Raw genomic sequence first — 20,250 nt, 5'->3', positions numbered from 1 at the left:
TCATGCAAACTGCATGGCTTCCAGAAGACATGTGTGGTAGTTGTGTGGACTTTTTTATGATGGTTTTTGCTGTTTTTTCTTTTCCGCTTAACAAATTAAATAACAGCATACAGGTTTACAACAACATGAGAGATCCCTTTAAAAAAAACACATAGATAACAATACAAATTATGCATTTTAATTTTATCAGTCACCTAAACGCACCAATTTCTTTGTGTCTATAGTGGTTTATAGTGGTTTTAAACTCATTGAAGAAAAAGTTTACCTTGGTCTTCATGAACTTGGAGTGGTTTTTGTAGACCTCCATCTGTTTGATCTCCTCCTCTCGATCCTCCGTGTGCAGCAATCCATTCGCCTTTAACATCTGTATCTCATCCTCCAGGTCCCGAATGTTGCGTTCCAGGGATGCGATTTTGGTGTCCTGGATAAACAATTTATTGGAAAAATTAGCGACGCTGTGCTCCATCATCTTAAGAAGCTAGTATGACAACTTTGGTGCGATTCTACGGACGGAAGCATGCCAAACCCAATTCCCAACAGATGGGATCAAAACAAGAGGAAGACAGGGATATGCGAAACTCTAACGCCTTGCAGCATCGCCAGTGAGTAGCTGCAGTACTGCTGCACAGCCAAAGCAGAATCTGTCTCTCTCATGCTAATGGATCAGCATGTAATCACCATTTGGTAGTAGTGAGCGCACATCCAGCCTGGGTGGAGAGAGATGCTCTGGGAAAGCGAGTGTGCCTCTTTGGACTGCGAGACAGAGAGTTGCAGCTCCTTCAGCTTTTTAAATAAATAATACAACGTCTTTGGCATTAGCTATGGTCCATCTCCCGTTCAGACATGAGAGAACGTTTGCTGTTCCTTCTCGCATGCTCTCTCCGGTAACCCGCCCTTCCTGTCCACTCTCTCGCTCTCTCTCTCTCTCTCTTTCTCTCTTTCTCACTCACTCTCTCATCTTTTTGTTTTCACAGACATCAATAGGCACCATTTTCACACGAGGCCTTTGAAAACCAACATCCCTTTTCCCGCAAATTGCACACAGAGAGTCAATTCCTTAGGCAAAGCGTGAGGCTTATTGTCAATATTTTGAAGGCTCTGAACCCTAAATCCTTCATTATTTAAATGCAATGTAATATTATACCTTGTGCCGCTATGAAAGATAATATCCATCTTCAGAACATAAGCAAACAGATCACATTGCTCTCTTTTCTGTCATCCTCTCCCACGCCTGCATTCGTGCTCTATGTGTTGTAAACAACTCCACCTGTTCCCATGGCACCAGAATCAGCATCCCTTCTCAGCCAATAGGGCGAAGAACACTACCAGTGATGCTAAAGGTTGAAAGAGCAATGGAAACAAGTACAGGTGGAGCGCTATTGTGGTTTTTGGTTAGAAGAAAATGCATCAATCAAATTAGCAAAGTTGTACTTTGAATAGGAGTCTATAACTTTGCTTTTCATGTCACATGGATGCAGTGGTGAATTCTGGGTAATATTTAGCTCCAATCAGAGTAGACCCGAGGGGTGTGTGCGTGCTTTGCATGAGGTCATGCTTTATTTTTAGAGCGGTGTGTAATGCTTCTGCTGGCAGGAGTTGCTCTGCCTGTAAGCGCACAAACCCACTTAGTGTTTCATTCAGCCATTAAGCAGCATGCTGCAGTGGCTTTGCCATCAGACATTTCTCTTGTCTTTCTGGACCATTTCTGTTTGCCTTTTCAGCCTATTGTTTAACCAGAGCTTGCCAAATACAACTACTCTCTTTAATGACAATACTAATTATTTGTTAAACAAAGTCTTTCATGCTCACCGAGGCTGCATTTGTTTGCTCAAAATACAATAAAAACAGTCATTACACTTTAAAATGTAATTTATTCCTGTGATGGCAAGCATCCATAAATCTAGTCTTCAGTGTCACATGGTCCTTCAGAAATCATTCTAAAATTCTAATTTCTTAATGTTTTGGAAACCATGATACAGTACATTAACAGTATTTTATTGAAAGAGAAAACTTTTGTAACATTATAGTCAAATCAAAATTTATTCAGACATCTTCAACATTTCTAACTTTATCACAGTTCATTCGCTATAGTTTAGAAAATGGTATTAAAATATGACTCAGAGTTAAACTGTGTCAGAACAAATTCATCTTGATAATGTCAGATAATTTTGATAGAAAGGTATGTAATGAATTTGGTTGAATAGCTGTCATCTGTTAAATTTAAGTACACAATTAGATAATAACATTTTAGGTCAACCAATTACCAAGCAATGCTTAATTCTGTTCAGTCTGTGGTGTAAAAAGGTCACATTAGCAATTAAAGAAAAAACACTTAAACAAAATGTGGGCAGGTCAAAGTGTCTAAATAATTTTTGGCCCCAAATTTTTTATCAATTTTACTGGCAGTCCACTGTATGACACAAAGGGGTAGTGATGGCGCAGTGGATAAGACACATGCCTTTGGTGTGAGAGACCCGGGTTCGAATCCACTGTGAGACACCAATGTGTCCCTGAGCAAGACACTTAACCCCTAGTTGCTCCAGAGGCGTGCGACCTCTGACATATATAGCAATTGTAAGTCGCTTTGGATAAAAGCGTCAGATAAATGTAAATGTATGAAGAATTTTTATGTATAATATGTCACAGTTCACTTTATTTTGCTATCCTCGCCTACATAAATGAACTATAGTGTCCTGCACACACTAGTAGAAAATACCAAAAATATATCTGGTGTCTGAATAATTTTTGGTTTGACTGTAAATGCTTTTACTGTCACTTGTGATCAATTAATTGCATTCTTAATTTCATTATTTAAAAGAAAAACTTACTGGACTTAAACTTATGAACAGTAGTGTATAGTATATATATATATAAGAAGCATTCATAGATGGTTACCTTCATTTCTATGATGGTCTGAAGAGCTTTAGTTTTTCCAGGGTCTGGGTGATGTTGGTTTCTCCGATGAAGCTCCTAAAGAAAAACAAAGATTATTATCAACATAATGACAAACACATAACACAGAAATTGAGCTATACACTTTAGAATAAACATGTTCTTGTTTATATCAACTTCATTCTTTTTTACTTGTTATAGCGTGAAGTTGAAATCCATTATGTAGCCCTAACCTTAAACCAATCCAAAACATCAGAGAGCAATTATGTTAATCCGTTAACATGTTTTATGTGTAAAACTCTTATTTTCAATCTGCATTCTGATCTTTTTTACTTTTTGACATTTGTATTGTTTCATTTTATTCTCTTTGAGCTCATAGTGAATTAGCTGTGTGGTTGCAACAGCGCTGGCATGGATCTCCTCATGTTTTTCTCTTGGGTTTAGATGACTCAGAGACCATATGCTGTTATTTTCTTAGTTGCATCTGACTATCTATCTGACTATTACGATGGCAAACCACTTAACCTCAGATTGCTCCATGGAGATTGCTCCTGAATTACTATATTTCTCTGCTCTGAAAATCTGCTTTGAATGTGTAACATGTTCATGGTTTTTTGCAAGTTTACATCCATTACTTAAGTCCATCTTTAAGTGTCATGCATGCTCTACCTTCAGCCAAATGTTTGAGTAGAACCTGATACCTCTCTCAGATGGATGTTTTCCTTCTCCTTCTGGTCTAATATCACCTCCAGGTGTCCCAGCTGAGCTTCAGCCTCTGCAATACGCCTGGCTCGCTCTTGCTCTTCCGCATCTGACGCTCTTCCTGAGGCTGGGGGAAGTCCTTTACTCTGCAGCATCTCCAACAGCTTCTTTATGGACTCGTCTCTAGCTCCTAGCGTCTGCTTCTGCGTCTCAATCCTCAGCTCCATCTCTTCCAGTGTCTTCCTCAAGAGGAAGAGCTCTTTGGCCTGACGATCATGTTCGGCTTGGAGCCGACGGAAGTTCTCTTCGGTTAGCTCGATGGTGGTGAAGTGCTCGCCTCCACTGGCCCGCGACCCGCTCTCCTGCTGGAGAAGATGGTTGAGATCGCGTTGAGTCCTCAACTCATCCTGCAGGGCCTGGATGGTCAACTGGAGGTGCTGAGAAGGAAACAAAAGCAGAAATGAACATAACAGGCACTGGGATCCTCATGTAGACAATAATCAGAAGGTATCCTCAACCAGACCCATTCAGAAACCTATCTTTTGATATCAGAAATTTTAGGTTCGATTTGGAAAAAAGGTTATATAGACCTCACTGTGATGTATAGACATACTGCATATTGTCCTAACCAGGTGTGGGGCAACACGTTTCCAGCATCAAGCAATTTTTCTGTCCTTCAGGAAAGTTCAAAAGCTGAAAAGTGTGTACTTGATGTTGGAAAAAGTTTTGTCGTTAACTAAAACTACACTATTTCTTTCTTTATTTCTTTTCTTTTATTTTATTTTATTTTAAATAAAACTGTTTTAAAATGAAATATAAACATTGGATTAAAAATTTGAATTTAAAAAATTAAAATTTGGAAATGTTGCCTTGACAAATGAAATAAGTTTAAACTGAAGTACTAAAAATACTAAATCTTAAAATGAAATTAAATAAATAAAACAAATAAATAAACAAATCTAATGAACCGGAACAAAGCACATAACAAAATTACTAAAACTTCAACTGAAACTTTAAAAAAAATGTTTTGGTAATTTAAATAAAGTAATAAAATATATGTCAGATTAAAAATTTTAACTTAAAAAATGAAAATGATCAATTTTGCCTTGTCAATGAAAATAAATAAGATTAAGTTAAAGTACTAAAATGGTTCAATTTTGCATTCATAATTCACTATGACTTCTATTTTCCATTTGACTGCTAATTATGAGTGATATCAATATTAAAAGCTTAATCTTTAATAGCTAAAATGACCAATTTAGCAATATCTTAGTAAAGGAATCCAAATGAAGTATACAGCGGGAAAACCACAGTGAGGTCTATTCTAGGAGAGGAAACAGGAAAGGATAAGGTTTCTCTTGAGAAAACATTAACTAATAGCTCCTTAATTAAGGTTAATGACAAAAAAACTGCTAGAAATAGTCAGAAGATAATGGGGTTTTCAGGTCTACTTGGCACATTTGGCGCCTTAGGCAGAATGAGAGAGTATATGGGCCCAGAACTGGATCAGATAATCCACACTCAAGTCAGGAAATTTAGATCATTACACATCCTTGCACTATCACAAACAGAACACACAATTCTGACAGAAGAACAGGTTTAGTCGAGGATCACAGGCATGCTTTTGGTCAGGATTTTAGTAAAAGAGCCAACTATTTAAGGCCCGGATATACCCCGCCTTAGCTTATTTTGAAGGAACATGGAGGAGAAGATAAGGGAAAATTGAGGCTGTCCTTATATAATGATCTGATCCATTTAAAAGTGATAATTAAAATAGCAATGGTCTCAGATCAAGCTTGTAGGGATGCACTGACATAAACATTTTAGCTGATGTTCCAGCCTTTTTATTTATATATATATATATATATATATATATATATATATATATATATATATATTATTATTATTATTATTATTATTATTTTTTATTTTTTTTAATTCAGTCAATTTAAATTACATTTATTTGTAAACCCTTTTTCACAATACATATTGTTTCAAAGCAGGTTACAGAAAAATTAATGAAGCTACGTTGTATTGTAAAATAAACTATTAAAATCATTTTAGTTAACTAAAATTAAACTTTTTAATTAAAATTAAAATTTATATTAATATTAGATTAAATATGTAACAAAAATTTGAAATATTACATTGGCAACAAACTGAAATAAAATAAGTTTAAGAGCTAAAATTACTAGAACTATAACTGAAAAAAAATTAATGAATAAATTAAATCTAAATGAAAATATTTCTTAAAAACAAACAGGTAAAAATAACAAAAGCAAATAATAATATTGCTAAAGCTTAAACTAAACTTTAAACCGAAAATAATTTATAATTCTTTCATATATTAATTCAATAATTTATATATTTCTAAATGCTATAATAGTTAGAATAATACAAGCATAACCCTGCTCTTCATCAAAAACATTGTAAAATCATGTCAAATTTAAAATGGTTATAGAAATCTGGTTGAAACCTAGAAATTAAAATGCAAACTTAAATAAAAAAAAAAATTATATATATAAAAATTATAAATGAAATAGAATAAAATAATCAAAATAAAAGAAAATAAAATCCGCTTCCAGTATAGGCCTAATAAGACCAACACAACTAAAAATCCTAATATTGGCTAATACTGGTCACTGTTATTGTGCATCCCTAGTAGATAAGAACAACACTCAAAGAAACCCATGAGATCTGAATCCAGGGATCAGGTTTAAGGTACAGTCTGGTTTTGTTTAAAGATCAGGGACACAATTCACGCCAAGCGTGCGGTACCATGTTCTGCACACGCAAGCGGTGGTGAACATGACAACAAACCTTTGTTCTCCTGGCGTCCATCAGGTGCTGCATGATTGTGGAGTGCAACAAAACAGAAACAATGAAACAGCAGAGTGAGTGCAGAAGGAGATGGACTAAGCAATGACACACAACAAAAACAAACTGATAGCATTATTCAAAGGATTCAATTACAAAAAATAATGAGGCATTTTACATTCCGAACACTGCATACAAATACATTGCTAATGGAAAAACCATAAGAGAATGTAAAATACAATTAAAGACCAGAGTAAGTCATAAAGCTAATGTGAATGATCATTCTGGAAAGATTAGTCAGTTATTAAACAGGACAAATGTGCTGTGATTTATTTGTATAGTGGGTTTGTAATGCCTTCCTTTGACCAGCAGAGGGAAGGGAAGTGCTGTTTCAGTCACAGGAGTGAAGTGTGAGCTGGCTTATGCCAGCCTGCCTTAGTTCCAGATCAACGGGCACTCAGTCTTATGTAAGAAATGCCGTTTTTGGGCTGGTACACTTCTGCCATTATACATTCCCTTCACACAGAAACAAACACACACTATAAACACAGAGGACTCATGCAAACTGCTAAAACATCATTTTAGTTTGATATTTAATAATGCATACGTAATGCACACAAACAGGCATGCATATGGTGGGGTTTTGACAAAGTCCACAAATGTTTTTTAATCAAATGTAAATTCACGTCCCAGTTACATTTCCATGGTTAAATAAACATTACTAACACTATCAGAAAAACAACAACAATTCTATTTTTTTTTTTTTTTAATTTTTGAATCTAATGAAATTCATGTTTTTAAGCATTTTACATTTATTCCAAAATAAAATAATAACTCAAGGCAGTAACAAATTAAATATATTTTGTCCGTAAACTTATGTTCAGCTTTTCTTTTTAATAGTGAACTTTGAACTTTTTTTTTTTCTCAGATCAGTCATCAAAGGTTGGTTAATATTGGTCACAGATTTACTTCAAATTTCACCAAGCTGATCACTAAAAACTCACAGATCATGTTTTCATGACATTTGAAGTCATCTATTGACATAACAAGTGTGTGAGTTGTAGTTTTCTAATTAGTATTCCTTGTAACGCCATTATATTGTTCAATCAGACCGATTTGTGAACGCGCATGAACACAAGATCGAAAAGAGATTTATCGCATGAACCAATCACAGCAGATCATAACCAGTCACATCCAATCATACCATGATGGAGGCATTGCCTCCTCTCACTTGACTTTCCCCCATTCATTCTCAATTCCCCCCCACCAAACACACTGCAGGCTTTAGGGGGTCTGTTAAAACTCAATGGGCTCAGGGGAGGCACAACAAACGCCGACTCCTGCTGTCATTTTACCTGCTGGTGTCGCTATTGGACAATGTTTCTTTAGAAAAACGAGTGATTTATACAAGTTTTAATGTTATATTTTGTACTATTTGCATTTTTTTATTTTTGTACTACAAAGAATATTTGTACTCATCCAATATTTTGAGGAGGCACTGCCTTCCTTCCTTCCCCCTGTCTCTCTCTCTCTCTCTCTCTTTGATTTAGGTGTCAAATATGACCTGGGTGTGGTCTTGGCAGGTTTTGTTTTTCACTCATCCCTATAAATGTAACTACAGTGCCAATATTCTGTCTTTAAAAATAACTAATTTGCTTTCATGACTCAGTGCTGATACTGCGTGCCGTCTGCGCTCATTACCTCTAAAAGAATCGAATGCAGCTGTAGGGAATCGTCTGCGTTAACCGCAGGCACATTAGCAAATTAATTCAGGCTCCTTAAAAAGACACACACATTCACGCATGACTGAAAGCAAACACACATCAAATCAAACACGTGCACTCGTTTATCGTGTAGATATGAACGGCACACTTGAAAACAGAGGAGATGAGAATTTGGCTAGTTAAATTTGTCGACCAAATAAACTCTCTATTTCTACAGCTCTATTTCTGTTGTTTTCACTCTTCCCAGCATAGATCGTGTTTCCTTCAGGACAGGAAGTTTATTGAGGACACAGGACTCTCTCTTTCGCTTCTGTCTATCTGTCTCCTTCCCAATTCCTTATCCTCTCCTCCTTCTCTTTCTCTGTCTCTGATCAATAATCTGTCTTGGCTGGCAAAGAATTCAAGGAAACGGTCCAATTATTCCATTTGCATAATTACAACAGTTTGCAAAGAGTCACAATCCCCTGGGTTGCGAAACGGCAGCCAGAATAAACACCATTCCTTACGACCTGAGATATATGGGGTTGCTGTTCTCGTGCATTTAAAGGGACCACTCACCCAAAAATAAAAATTCTGTCATCATTCACTAACCTTCATGTCTCCCTTGGAACAATAACAGAATTTTCATTCTTGGGTGAACTGTCTCTTTAAGAGCTTGAGGTTTGAGTAGAGTTAGCTGAGTCATTCAGAAGTGTTCAACTTTCATGTTGTGTGTGTGTGAGGAGCTCTCAGACGCACTGAAGCAAAGGCAGCCATGAATATGTATCCCATACGGCAGCGCGTGATTAAGGAAGGGGGGGGGGGGGGGGCATCGCCCCGGAGGAGAGCTGGCGGCAGGAATATTCCAAAGCATCCCTGAGGAAGCCCGCATCACTTCCTCTCCCTCGCATTACTCATTACCCCCCATTATTATCACAAATGTTTCAGCATCATGCATCCAAGAGAGAAACAATTTTTCAGTCAATTTGTCATTATGTTGACAAATTTAATTTCTCTGCCTATTGAATCTTAATGCTGTGTTTAAAACATCTAAAAGAGAAAAAAAATGCATTTAAATGTTTTTAATGTTGCATGTGTTTTGGACATGGTGTCATTATAGTACCACAGTATTTTTTTTTTTTTAAGTATCTTGGCGTAACATATACACTGCCATTCAAAAGTGTTTTTGAAAGAAATCAATACTTTTATTCATGCATTAAAACATTTCTAATGTTACAAAAGAGTTCAATTTCCATTAAATGCTGTTCTTTTGATTTTTCTATTCGCCACAAGAAAAAAAATGAAAAAAAATATTATATTTTCTACAAAAATATTAAGCAGTTTTAACATTAATAATAATGTGAAATTTTTCTCAAATCAGCATATTAGAATGATTTATGAAGGATCGTGTGATACTGAAGACTGGAGTAATGATGCTGAAAACTCAGCTTTGCATCACAGCAATAAATTACATTGTAAAATATATTCTAAAAGAAAACAGTTATTTTTATTTGGAATAGTATTTCACGATATTACTGTTTTTACTATATATTTGATCAAATAAATGCAGCCTTGGTGAGCATAAAAGTAAAAACGTAACTCAAAAACGTAAAAAATCTTAGCGACCCCAAACTTCTAAACAGTGGCTTAAGTAAGGAATAATTGACGACGGGCCGTTGAATTATTAGAAAAATAATGCACACCCGAGTCGCGTCGTGGCCGTTACACCTCGGGTGTGCATTATTTTTCTAATAATTCAACGGTCCGGAGTCAATTATTCCGCTTATACTACGGTTGCCACAGCTCAAGACATCGATCAGATTATATATTTCAAGGGATTCGTCCGGTTTTTCTACTTAAATCGCTATTGTGAGTAGGATTATTTCTTCCGCATCTCATCCAACGACTCTTTTGCTAGTTCCAAAACGTCATTTTAAAGCTGGCAATGGAGGCTTGAGCCGTTGATAGCAGACTAATGCAGTTAATAATGAAGTTATTAGAAAGAGAGCGAGAGAGACAGAGACACAGAGAAAGAGAAACAGAGAGAGAGAGAGAGAGAGAGAGCTTGTATGAATTAGGCTACCTCTGTGTGTCCCTCAACAGTGTTCTGAAGCACCGTCTCTAAACTGTAAGTCTGCTTTAAGATGCAGCGCTGTTATTACCTCGCTAGTGAGAAATGTCATGTGTAGCCTTTAAGTTGCTACACTAGGCTAACTGATAAAATCGTCAGGGCAGCGCTGACAACGATGCGAAGTGATATGGAACTGTAATGCGGTCAAGAAAGCTGCCTGGAACTACGTTCGCCGTGCGTTTCCCTGAAAATAATTGCACACCTCAGAACGTTCGTCAGCCAATCAGATTCAAGCATTCAACGGCCCCGTAGTATAAATAAAAATATAGCCTAATAACAAATATATAAAAGGAACATCTTACTATTAGTACTAGAGTTGTAGTACAGTAGTACACAAGAAATGTGAAGAAATAACATCCAAAGGAATAGGCATCTAAAGAACAATAATTGGATTACACTTGCTAGTTATACTGAGCACTACAGGCCTCATTCATAAAACACAAGCTGAACAAATTTATGTTTTAAGTAATCCACAAAACCATTATATTGAACTCAATCTGGCAATTTACATAAGAAGGTTTTATGTACAAATGGTTTTACAATGGTTTTCATTCATTCATTAAGAACTGTAATGAGCTCTTGGATTCGAGAAGTGAACAATCAAGCTGAATGTTCAAATCTTTGCTTGGTAGCCAGAGCAAATTTCAGGAACACAGATACAACAGCTGACATACACTGTATGCATGCACACACACACACCTTCACATCCTCCCCCATGACAGATGCTTCATCTTTCTGCACAACATCCATCAGCTCAGTCCAAATGTGGAAATATTTGGCTTTGGCTGTCAACCACCACAGTAAATGTTACTGTATCTCTAACTGAATGATTACACTGAAAGCCAAAACAAATAATAGTATTAAAACAATCAATTTTGTAGCATTTATTTTTTTCCCCACAAAGAAAATCTACCTGTATTGTTAGTCTAGATCTTATTATAAATCAGAAAGTTGTACATGACTATTTTCCAATCTCCCTGAATAGATTTGTACATTCAGACATGTGTTACACATTTTTGTGCTACTGTACCTTTAATCCCTATTAACCAGCATACTTCATTCAACATGAAGGGTCATGAGCGTAATATGTAAATGTACATGGTCATGTGTTAAGCTGTTCATGCTGTGACAGGACTATAGCGACACTAACTAATTTTGAGGGGAGAATCCATGAAATCATTTGTAATAAGACCAGTAATTATGAGAGTAAAAGTATTTATTTTGATTTCTTGCTCACTTGAAACTAAATGTAAATCATCCACAGGGACAGAATAAATAAATAAATACTGATAAATATGTGACTGGACCTATTTAAAAGGCAGTGAAAAAGAGAAGAAATATTAGAATGAATGAATGAATGAATGAATTTGTGACTGGACAACAATGAAAAGGAAGTGAAAAAAATATATATTAATAAAAGTAAAATAAATACTGTTATTAAAATAAAAACAAATCTGTAAATATCAATAAAAAATAAATAAACTGTGATAAATTTGTGAATGGATCACAACGAAAAGGTAATCAAAAAGAAAAAACAGCAGAAATATGAATTAAAAATAATAAATAAACAATGATATTTTTACTGGACCACAATGAAAAGGCAAGAAATATTAATTAAAATAAATAAATAATGATACATTTGTGACTGGACCACAATGAATAGGCAGTGAAAAAGAAAAAAATAAGAAATATTTCATATTTAGATAGCCAAAGCCACTAAACACCTCAAGGATTATCACCGCTGCATGCTAGGACACAACAAATGCTCACACACACACACACACACACACACACACACACACACACAGACCATTGCTCAGCAGTACATGCTAAAGATCAATAACCACAATCTGTGCCGGAGCAACTGTAGTTAATGTTCTTCCCACAATCACCCACCCACACACACACACACACACACACACACACAATTATTTATAGTCTCGTTATTCACAAAAATCAGTGGCTAGAAAACTGCATTTCTTCTCTCTTTCAATTCTTCACTCGTCCATCACAGTGCGTTGTTTTGCTAATCTGTCTTCTAATTCCCTCCGGCCACTACTTCCCCTCGCAAATGTGCTTTTCACCAATCCATCCATCCCTATTTAGTTTCCTCCATCGCTCTAGACTGGTAATAGCAAAGAATGCATGCGAAAAATCACTGATTAAAGAATCAGTGTCTGTGCCTTGGATTTAGTTTTTAGCAATTAGTTTGAACAGGGAAAGAATGCGATCGAAGATCATTACTTTGTTAGCCGTGACAACAGGGAACAGAGGACTCGCTACTACCCATGATTCCCTTCTTTTGGCTTAGTCATGCCAGAAACAGTACAAAGAGACAGATCTCTCACAGAAAAATGGGAAATATATCACCACAGGAATGGAAGACGTGAATTTTTACTCCTTTAGGAGGCATAGAATTTGAAATAAAACAAAATGAATGAGATCATTGTTTTATTGCAGGTTTTGAAATAGGTTAATGAAACACAATTTTGACCAGCAGTTTTAAAGAGTTTTGTCTTGCCTCTGATTGTTCTTCTGCGAATGTAGACAGAAATTCACTTATATATTCAGCTGTTTTTTTTTTTTGTACCTGCTTTAAGATGCTCAATCACACTTGAAGAAATAGCTTACTGTAGTCTAGAATAATAGACTGCATATAAAACAGATCTGCACCAAGGTCACTTGAATTAGTTGAAACAATTGTTTCATTCTTCATATAAGATACTACCAGCATGCAAAAAGCTTTTACTTAAAAAACAAAACTAATTATGAATGATCTCCAGGATTTTTAACACACTAAGTTTGGGTTCATCTTCTGCTGAGCAAGGATGCATTTATTTGATAATACAGTGAAAACAGTAATACTGAGAATTATTACAATTTTAAATTATAAGCTGTTTTCTAAGTGAATACACTGTAAAATTGATTCCTGTGATGCAAAGCTGAATTTTCGGCAGTCTTCAGAGTCACGTGATCTTTCAGAAATCCTTTTGATATGCTGATTTGATGCTCAAGAAACATTTCTAATTATCAGTGAAAACAGCTGTGCTGCTTAATATTTTTGTGGAAACCATGGTACGTTTTTCAAGATTGCTTGATGAGTAGAAAGTTCAAATAAGCATTTATTTGAAATAAAAATATTATAAATCTATTTACTGACGCTTTTGATCAATTTAGTGCATCCTTGCTAAGCAAAAGTATTAATTTACTGCAGACATCAAATGTCGAATGATTTGTCAGAGACAAACACTTTGCCACTTCAGTCTGATTTGGCTTATATATGCGTTGACTGGATGGTTGAGACTCGAAAGCTGTTGCATGTTAAAGAGCCGTAAGCTTCCACAGACCTCTGGATCAGATGCCAAAACTAGCTCTGTGGAGAGTCATGTGTCAATTACAGCACATACCCACGCTAGCACTGTGGATGAAATGAGCATGTTCATTTAAATGCTAATATTCTGGTAGTATAGCATTAGATTACACCTTAGATGATTTTTAACAGCACGAAATGTCAAGTTAGATTCTAATTACTGTAAAACGGACTAGATTGTACAAGATAGCATCATGCAAGCCTAAAAATACACTCTGTACACATCCATCCTATAATGAAAAAAATCCACCCAGTGTTTTTTTTTTTAAATCCCCTTTCTCAAATCAGGCTGTTCTGAGGTTCTTGTCAGAATGACATAGTTCTGTACAGATCTCTCCCATGATAGTTGATTGACACTAGTGTCTTACCTTAGACCCTTTGAGCGCATTGACTGTGTTTGCATTGACTACAACAGCAAGTTATACGCTTGTATTTCTTTGAATATTCATTGATTATTATGGTGAATGCGAGATGGCTGACGATGCGTCAACATATCTGGAGTGGTCGAATAGGGTATCTACACAAATCTATGGTCTGCTCAGGTTCAGCACACTAGGATTTAAAGAAACATGGATGAGATCAGCATGCTGAAGACAGAGCTGATTTTGACAGGGTAAAGAATGTGTTTTTTACACTACCATTGAGAAATTTGAACCAAAGTATGTTATAGACTTTTCATTAAGACAATAAAGAATCATATCAACTTGTGTAAAATGGGCATCCGATGACCCCTTTAAGACTATTAAGACATTTAACAAAATTTTAACTAGTAAAAACAAAAACACACAACAAAATGACTAAAATTAACAAAAATTAAATAATTAGTTCACCCAAAATTGAAAACTCTGCCATTAATTACTCATGTTGTTTCAAACCTGTAAGACCTTTGTTTATCTTCGGAGCACAAATGATGAAATCTGAGAGCTCACTGACCTTGATAGCAACATGACACGTTCAAGGCCCAGAAAGGTAGTAAGGACATTGTTAATACAGTAGACATCAGTGGTTCAACTGTAATGTTATGGATCTACGAGAATACTTTTTGTGCTCAAAGAAAAAAGGTGAGTGTGTATCGAAGACTGACACGGAAGAGAAGAAATAGTTGAATAAAGTATTTTTTGTTTGATTTCTTTGCACACAAAAAGTATTCTCATAACTTCATAAAATTACAGGTGAATCATTGATATAATGGACTATTTTAATGATGTTCTTACTAACATTCTAATCTGACATCTGAATGTCTGGGAACCTTGGCCGCTTTGAAAGGCCAAGTCCCAAGAGGCCATATGACTGACAGGTAAAGCAACCAATCACGTTTCGTTTTGTGCAGAGTCATGTTTCGGGGCATGGAAATGTTGCCATACTTTAAATATTTCACATACTTTTGAAAATCCAGCATTTAGTTGATCCTGATAAGCTCTCGTCGTCACCGTTGTAAACACAACGGCTTTCTTCTTTTGTGAGGGGGTTTGGCGTCACGGCATTTTTGTTTCCAGGCGGAACGTTAAAGAACACGACACACGCGTCTCCCGGAAATCCTGTATAATTCAACCAATCCGATGGCGACTTCGAAACTCCTGAAGTGTTTCCAGATAAGTGTGCCATATGCATCAGACGTTCAGCCAACGTTCCGTGGGCGTGACGTCTGAGGCTGAGATTACTAACTTTCTGGACCTTGAACGCGGTCGTATCCTCGCTGTCTATTGAGGGTCAGAAAGCTCTCGGATTTCATCAAGAATATCTTAATTTGTGTTCCAAAGATGAACAAAGGTCTTACATGTTTGGAACGACGTGAGGGTGAGTGATTAATGACAGAATTGTCATTTTGGGGTGAACTAACCCTTTAAAATGAGAATAGAAAATGACTAAAACTGAAATAACTCAACTAAAATTAAAATGAAAGCTGATCAAAAACTAATTCATAAAATTAATGAAAAGTACAATCACTCTGTGGTACCGTGAGATGTGGTTCTGAGATGATAGATGACAACAGAAAAGTGGTGACGGAAAGTGAGCATGGTTTATTAATTTTAAGCGTTAAATTCATGATCTAAATCTGGTCTTTCCATTAGCTTTCTCAGTCATGCTGAAACATGCTGTGTGGATCATTATTTTCCCTGATACCGTCGTGTTTAAACACAGGCCATCAAATCTTGTTACTGTACAAATCAAAAACAAGTCAGCCCCCACTAATCCTTTTTTGAATTGGCTTTCTTTCAGGCACCCGCGGGGCCGAGAAATTGAGAAAGGAGTCAGAGATACAGAGGAGGAGAGAGAGAGAGAGAGAGAGAGAGAGAAAGACCTCAAAAATAACCAACCACACTTGAGCTAAACTAGCCCATAAGACCTGAGGACATTCTCACTCATCCGTTCACCTCACCTCTGAGTCCTGAGCTACAAAAGAGCCATTAGCACCAAGCACAAGCCACCCAACGGATGTACCCAATCATCATTCATCAAAGCCCAGCTATTAACAGCACGGAAACCATCAATCTAAGACGATAGGACTGTTTTAGAAGAGCTAGACTTAGATCAAGAGGTTGCTAGTCTATTTACATCAATACCTTCTCTCGGCCCACTGACCAAAAGGATTTACCAGACTTAATGGAAGGTCACAAGCTACATTATTACAACCCTTTTCAGATTAATTTTATTCATGCAGAGTACAATTATTTCAAGCCACCTGAGTGTGTGGGCAGCTCTCCCGTCAGCATCAGATTGGGTGATCAACACTATAAAGCGCGGCTATACTCTTCAGTTCGCTCGCAGACCACCCCGCATCGGCGGCGTGATTATGTCAGAAGTGTCAGAACAGAGTGCCCCACTGTTACAGGCAGAAATCTCCTCCCTCCTAGCCAAGCAGGCAGTAGAGATGTACTCGAGGAGCAGATGGAGTGCGGGCTATACAGACGTTATTTCCTTGTCCCGAAAAAAGATGGAGGCATACGTCCTATTCTAGATCTAAGACCGCTGAACAAGGCGCACATTCAGCCCGAGGACCATTTCATGTTTAGATAAATCGCTCAGAGGGGTTTGACCAAATGATTGGACAAACTAGTTTTTTTTATATATATAAATCATCTAAGCACCAGACTCCTAGCCATTTAGAGAAATACCAGGATCAGTTCCCTCTTCACGTAGGCCTAATATTTTCATCGGGTCAGTCGTAGAAAAATCTGATTGGTTGATAACTTTTGACCTTTAATCCAGATGTGAAAAGAATTAATATCTAGTGCAAGAGCACGGAGAGATATGCGAGTGCACAGGACAAAGTTTGAGCGCGCACACGCACACTTGAGGAGAGACACGTTTTAAGTGCGCGTGCCTCTGCGCGAGAGCAGCATATATCCGATAGCGCGGGTCCGGTTTTGTGCGAGAACAAAGGGAATCAGCGTGCGAGCGGCGAGATTTGCACATTATATTAATCTACTTTCGCTCAAAAAATGCGCTCTCGACATTTGGCAGTAAAATAACGCCATAGATATATCTTGTTTTATTGACAAATGGCAGGTTTAGGGGCAGGGGTTGGGTTACATGCTCATAAATGTGTAAATAATGTAATATAAATAAAACTGTTGTGACTGTTTACATTGAAAAATCACACCCCAACATATATGCAATAATGGCAATATTATTACCTAATATATAATTATATATTTCATGACGATAAAATTCCCAGTAGCTTTTGCGTCGGCATATTGACGCCAAGGGTTTCTTATTTAAAGCAATGGAGGACCCTGCAAGTCCAAAAATGACGCTAAAGGGGTACCTTGAGGATCAAAAAGCGACGCTTCAATATGTGACGAGTTGAGAGAGTGCACTGAATCAAAATTATGTTTTAAATGGAATAATGGCCTGCTGAGAAAAAGTAAACTAAACCAATGTAAAATGGTTTGCTGGTCTAAACTGGATTAAGCTTGTTTCAGCTCTCTGAATTCAGAATAGTACACTAGAATACTAGTCTCAGTATTTCTGCAATACTGTCGGGAAGAATAGTAAGAGTGGAATGCTTTTCCGATTTTAGCCTGAGCTTGACCATCTAAAAATGGCCAAAACCCTTTTATACCAGAAAACAAAGCAGTCTGACTAGGCTGGAGACCAACTAAAAGCAGCAAACCAATTAAATCTGGTTCAAGCCTTTTTTAGTATGATACCATATAATTTACTGCCTAATCTTTCTTGTAAATAGCATGTAAAACGGTAGGTTTTATGCAAAATAAACATTCCAATCGGTTTGTTGTCACAAGAGCTCACTATGATGCATGTATAATTCAGCGAGCTGCGTCTATTATCAGCTTTGAAATAATTAGAATTTTTTTATCCAATTCTGTCTACTGTAAATAATGATTTATCACTCGGGCAATGGAAAAGTCAACTTGAGCGCATTGCATTGTGGGATGCAGCATCCCATTTTCTGTGCTCTAATTGCATACAGCACATTTTGGCAAATGTATGTCAAGAGTATTTCATTCATAAAATTTGCATACTGGGCATGGTATACTTACAATGCACAGTGTGCTTAATATGGCATTCTGAGCATCCCAAGTGATACCCTGTGATGAAGGATCCTTCCCTGATCAGCATCACCGTGGCCCACCTTTCGCCTGCCCACCTCCAGAATCACAGCAGGAACATGTGGCCACGAGGAGGGGTGTGAAAATGAAGCATTACTAACAGCATGTGATGACGTGCACCTTATACTAATTGTGTCTGGTGACCGCTGCTGTATAATCCAGCATGCCGTGTCTCCTTTGTGAAGCCGGTATCTTCAGCACATGCACAAGTGTCCTTGAGGTCCAGACGTGCTGGAGGATATGGATGGACTAGGCCTAGTGTACACTATAAGACTGAAGGTCAGCAAATAATACTAAGAAAATTCTTGAAATTGCTTTCCACTGATTTGTACAGAATAAAAAAAACATATTTTCTTAAAGATTTTCATCTTCTTAAAATCTTTGCTCTTGCAATTTCAATGGCTGTTGCTCACTACTACTCTCTTTCTTGCCAGAAAAAGGTTGGATGGATTTCAAACTAGTTTAAAATGTAGCCTATTTATTTATTGTAGTGTCCAGAATACTAAACGCATAAAAAAGAAGGCAAAAAAACGAGCTTTTTTTCAGAATAAATTTAAAATGTATGCTACATATTTAAGACGAAAAAAAAAACTGTGCTAGTTAAGGAAATGTATATATTTTTTTTAAATTGAAAATATGCTTTAATAGTTTAAACCTTAAAATGCCAAAATTAATTGCAATATGTACTTCAAGGGGCAGAAATATAAACACATTTAAAATCTATGCTAACTGTATGATGAAAAGACATTTATGATGTTGGTTAAGTAAATACATTTTTTTAATTAAAAATATATTTTGTTTACATTTTCAAATGCTGAAATATATTACAATATGTACTTAAAGGGGAAAAAAGGAATTTCAAAAACATTTAAAATGTATGCGTGTCATGAATCAGGTCCATGGACTTCCAGAGGTCACTCCTCCATCCCATCGACTTTCACACCACACAGACTGTTACATATTACCCTGGACTGCATTTCCCATCATTCATTGCACTAAGTACACACAGCTGTCTCAATCACACGCTCACGCCTGAGAATTATCACACAATCACACACCCTACTTAAACCATGGACTTCCTCTTCCTCTCTGCCCTGTATTGTTCTGCGTTTAGCACTCTCCAAGTGTTAGCTTTACCGAGCCAGTCCCTGTTTGTTTAGTTCCAGTATTGTCTAGTCTGTATCGCTCTCCAAGTGATAGCTACATTAAAGAGCCCTTCCATGTTTTCTAAGTTTTGTTTATAGCCTCGTTTCCTGATTCCTGCCTGGGTATCTTGGATTAACCCTTGTCTCGCCGTTCGGACTCTGCTCATACCTCGTTTGTGTTATTGCTCAGGTTATCAGACTACCCCTCTTCTCAAGCCCTCTGGATATCGTTTGCCGATCATAGACCCACGCTTGCCCTAGGATTACTCTGTGGCTTGCCTATGCCATACTTGTTTGTTGTTCGACCCTGCCTGTGTTTATGACCACGTCTCTAAATAAAAGCCTTGCAAATGGATCCGCACGTCTCATTTCTCGTCGGCTCCGTAACGATGCTAAATATATGATGAAAAATTTTTGATTAAGGATATATATATATATATATTAAGGAAATATATAGGGTTAAAGAAATATATCATTTCAAATTGAAAATATATTTTGAATAAACCTTCAAATGCTAAAATATGCACTTTAAAGGGCAACAACAAATGCTTTGTCAGTCTTAAAATACACTTAGATGTGAATGCAAAATGTATTTTTAAAATATATTTTGAACAACATAAATATATTTAGATTAAAAATGTAATGAATGAATATAAATAAATATAAACTATTAAAATATTATAAAATATATTATATAAAATATTACAAATAAATAAAACTAATATTTATGTAAATATATTTTAAAATCTATATTAATATAAAAATATAAACAAAATACCAATCATGAGATTATATAAATGTATACATTGCTTTAGCAAAACGAGTAAAATAATATTCAAATTATTGTAATGATATCTGTCAGGTAGAGACATTTTATATTTATTAAGCTAATGCAAACCATTTTATTTGTATCTAC

The 20,250-nt window shown here is 36.4% G+C and overlaps 1 protein-coding gene across 1 annotated transcript in view; it reads right to left on the bottom strand.

Annotated features, from left to right (window-relative positions):
- erc2 (ELKS/RAB6-interacting/CAST family member 2) overlaps positions 1–20,250 on the bottom strand; it is a gene marked incomplete at both ends in the record, with an annotated part of 53,774 nt that overhangs the window by 27,223 nt on the left and 6,301 nt on the right. Inside the window, 3 exons of the mRNA XM_079393001.1 lie at positions 266–421; positions 2,896–2,970; positions 3,594–4,031. Coding sequence (XP_079249127.1) covers positions 266–421; positions 2,896–2,970; positions 3,594–4,031 — 669 coding nt within the window. The remainder of the gene's footprint in view (positions 1–265; positions 422–2,895; positions 2,971–3,593; positions 4,032–20,250) is intronic.

This window comes from Barbus barbus, assembly GCF_936440315.1.
Source record: "Barbus barbus genome assembly, chromosome: 35".
In the NCBI taxonomy this organism is placed as follows: Eukaryota; Metazoa; Chordata; class Actinopteri; order Cypriniformes; family Cyprinidae; genus Barbus; species Barbus barbus.
The sequence above is the reverse complement of the archived record's forward strand: the minus strand, read 5'-3'. Positions and strand labels throughout refer to the sequence as shown.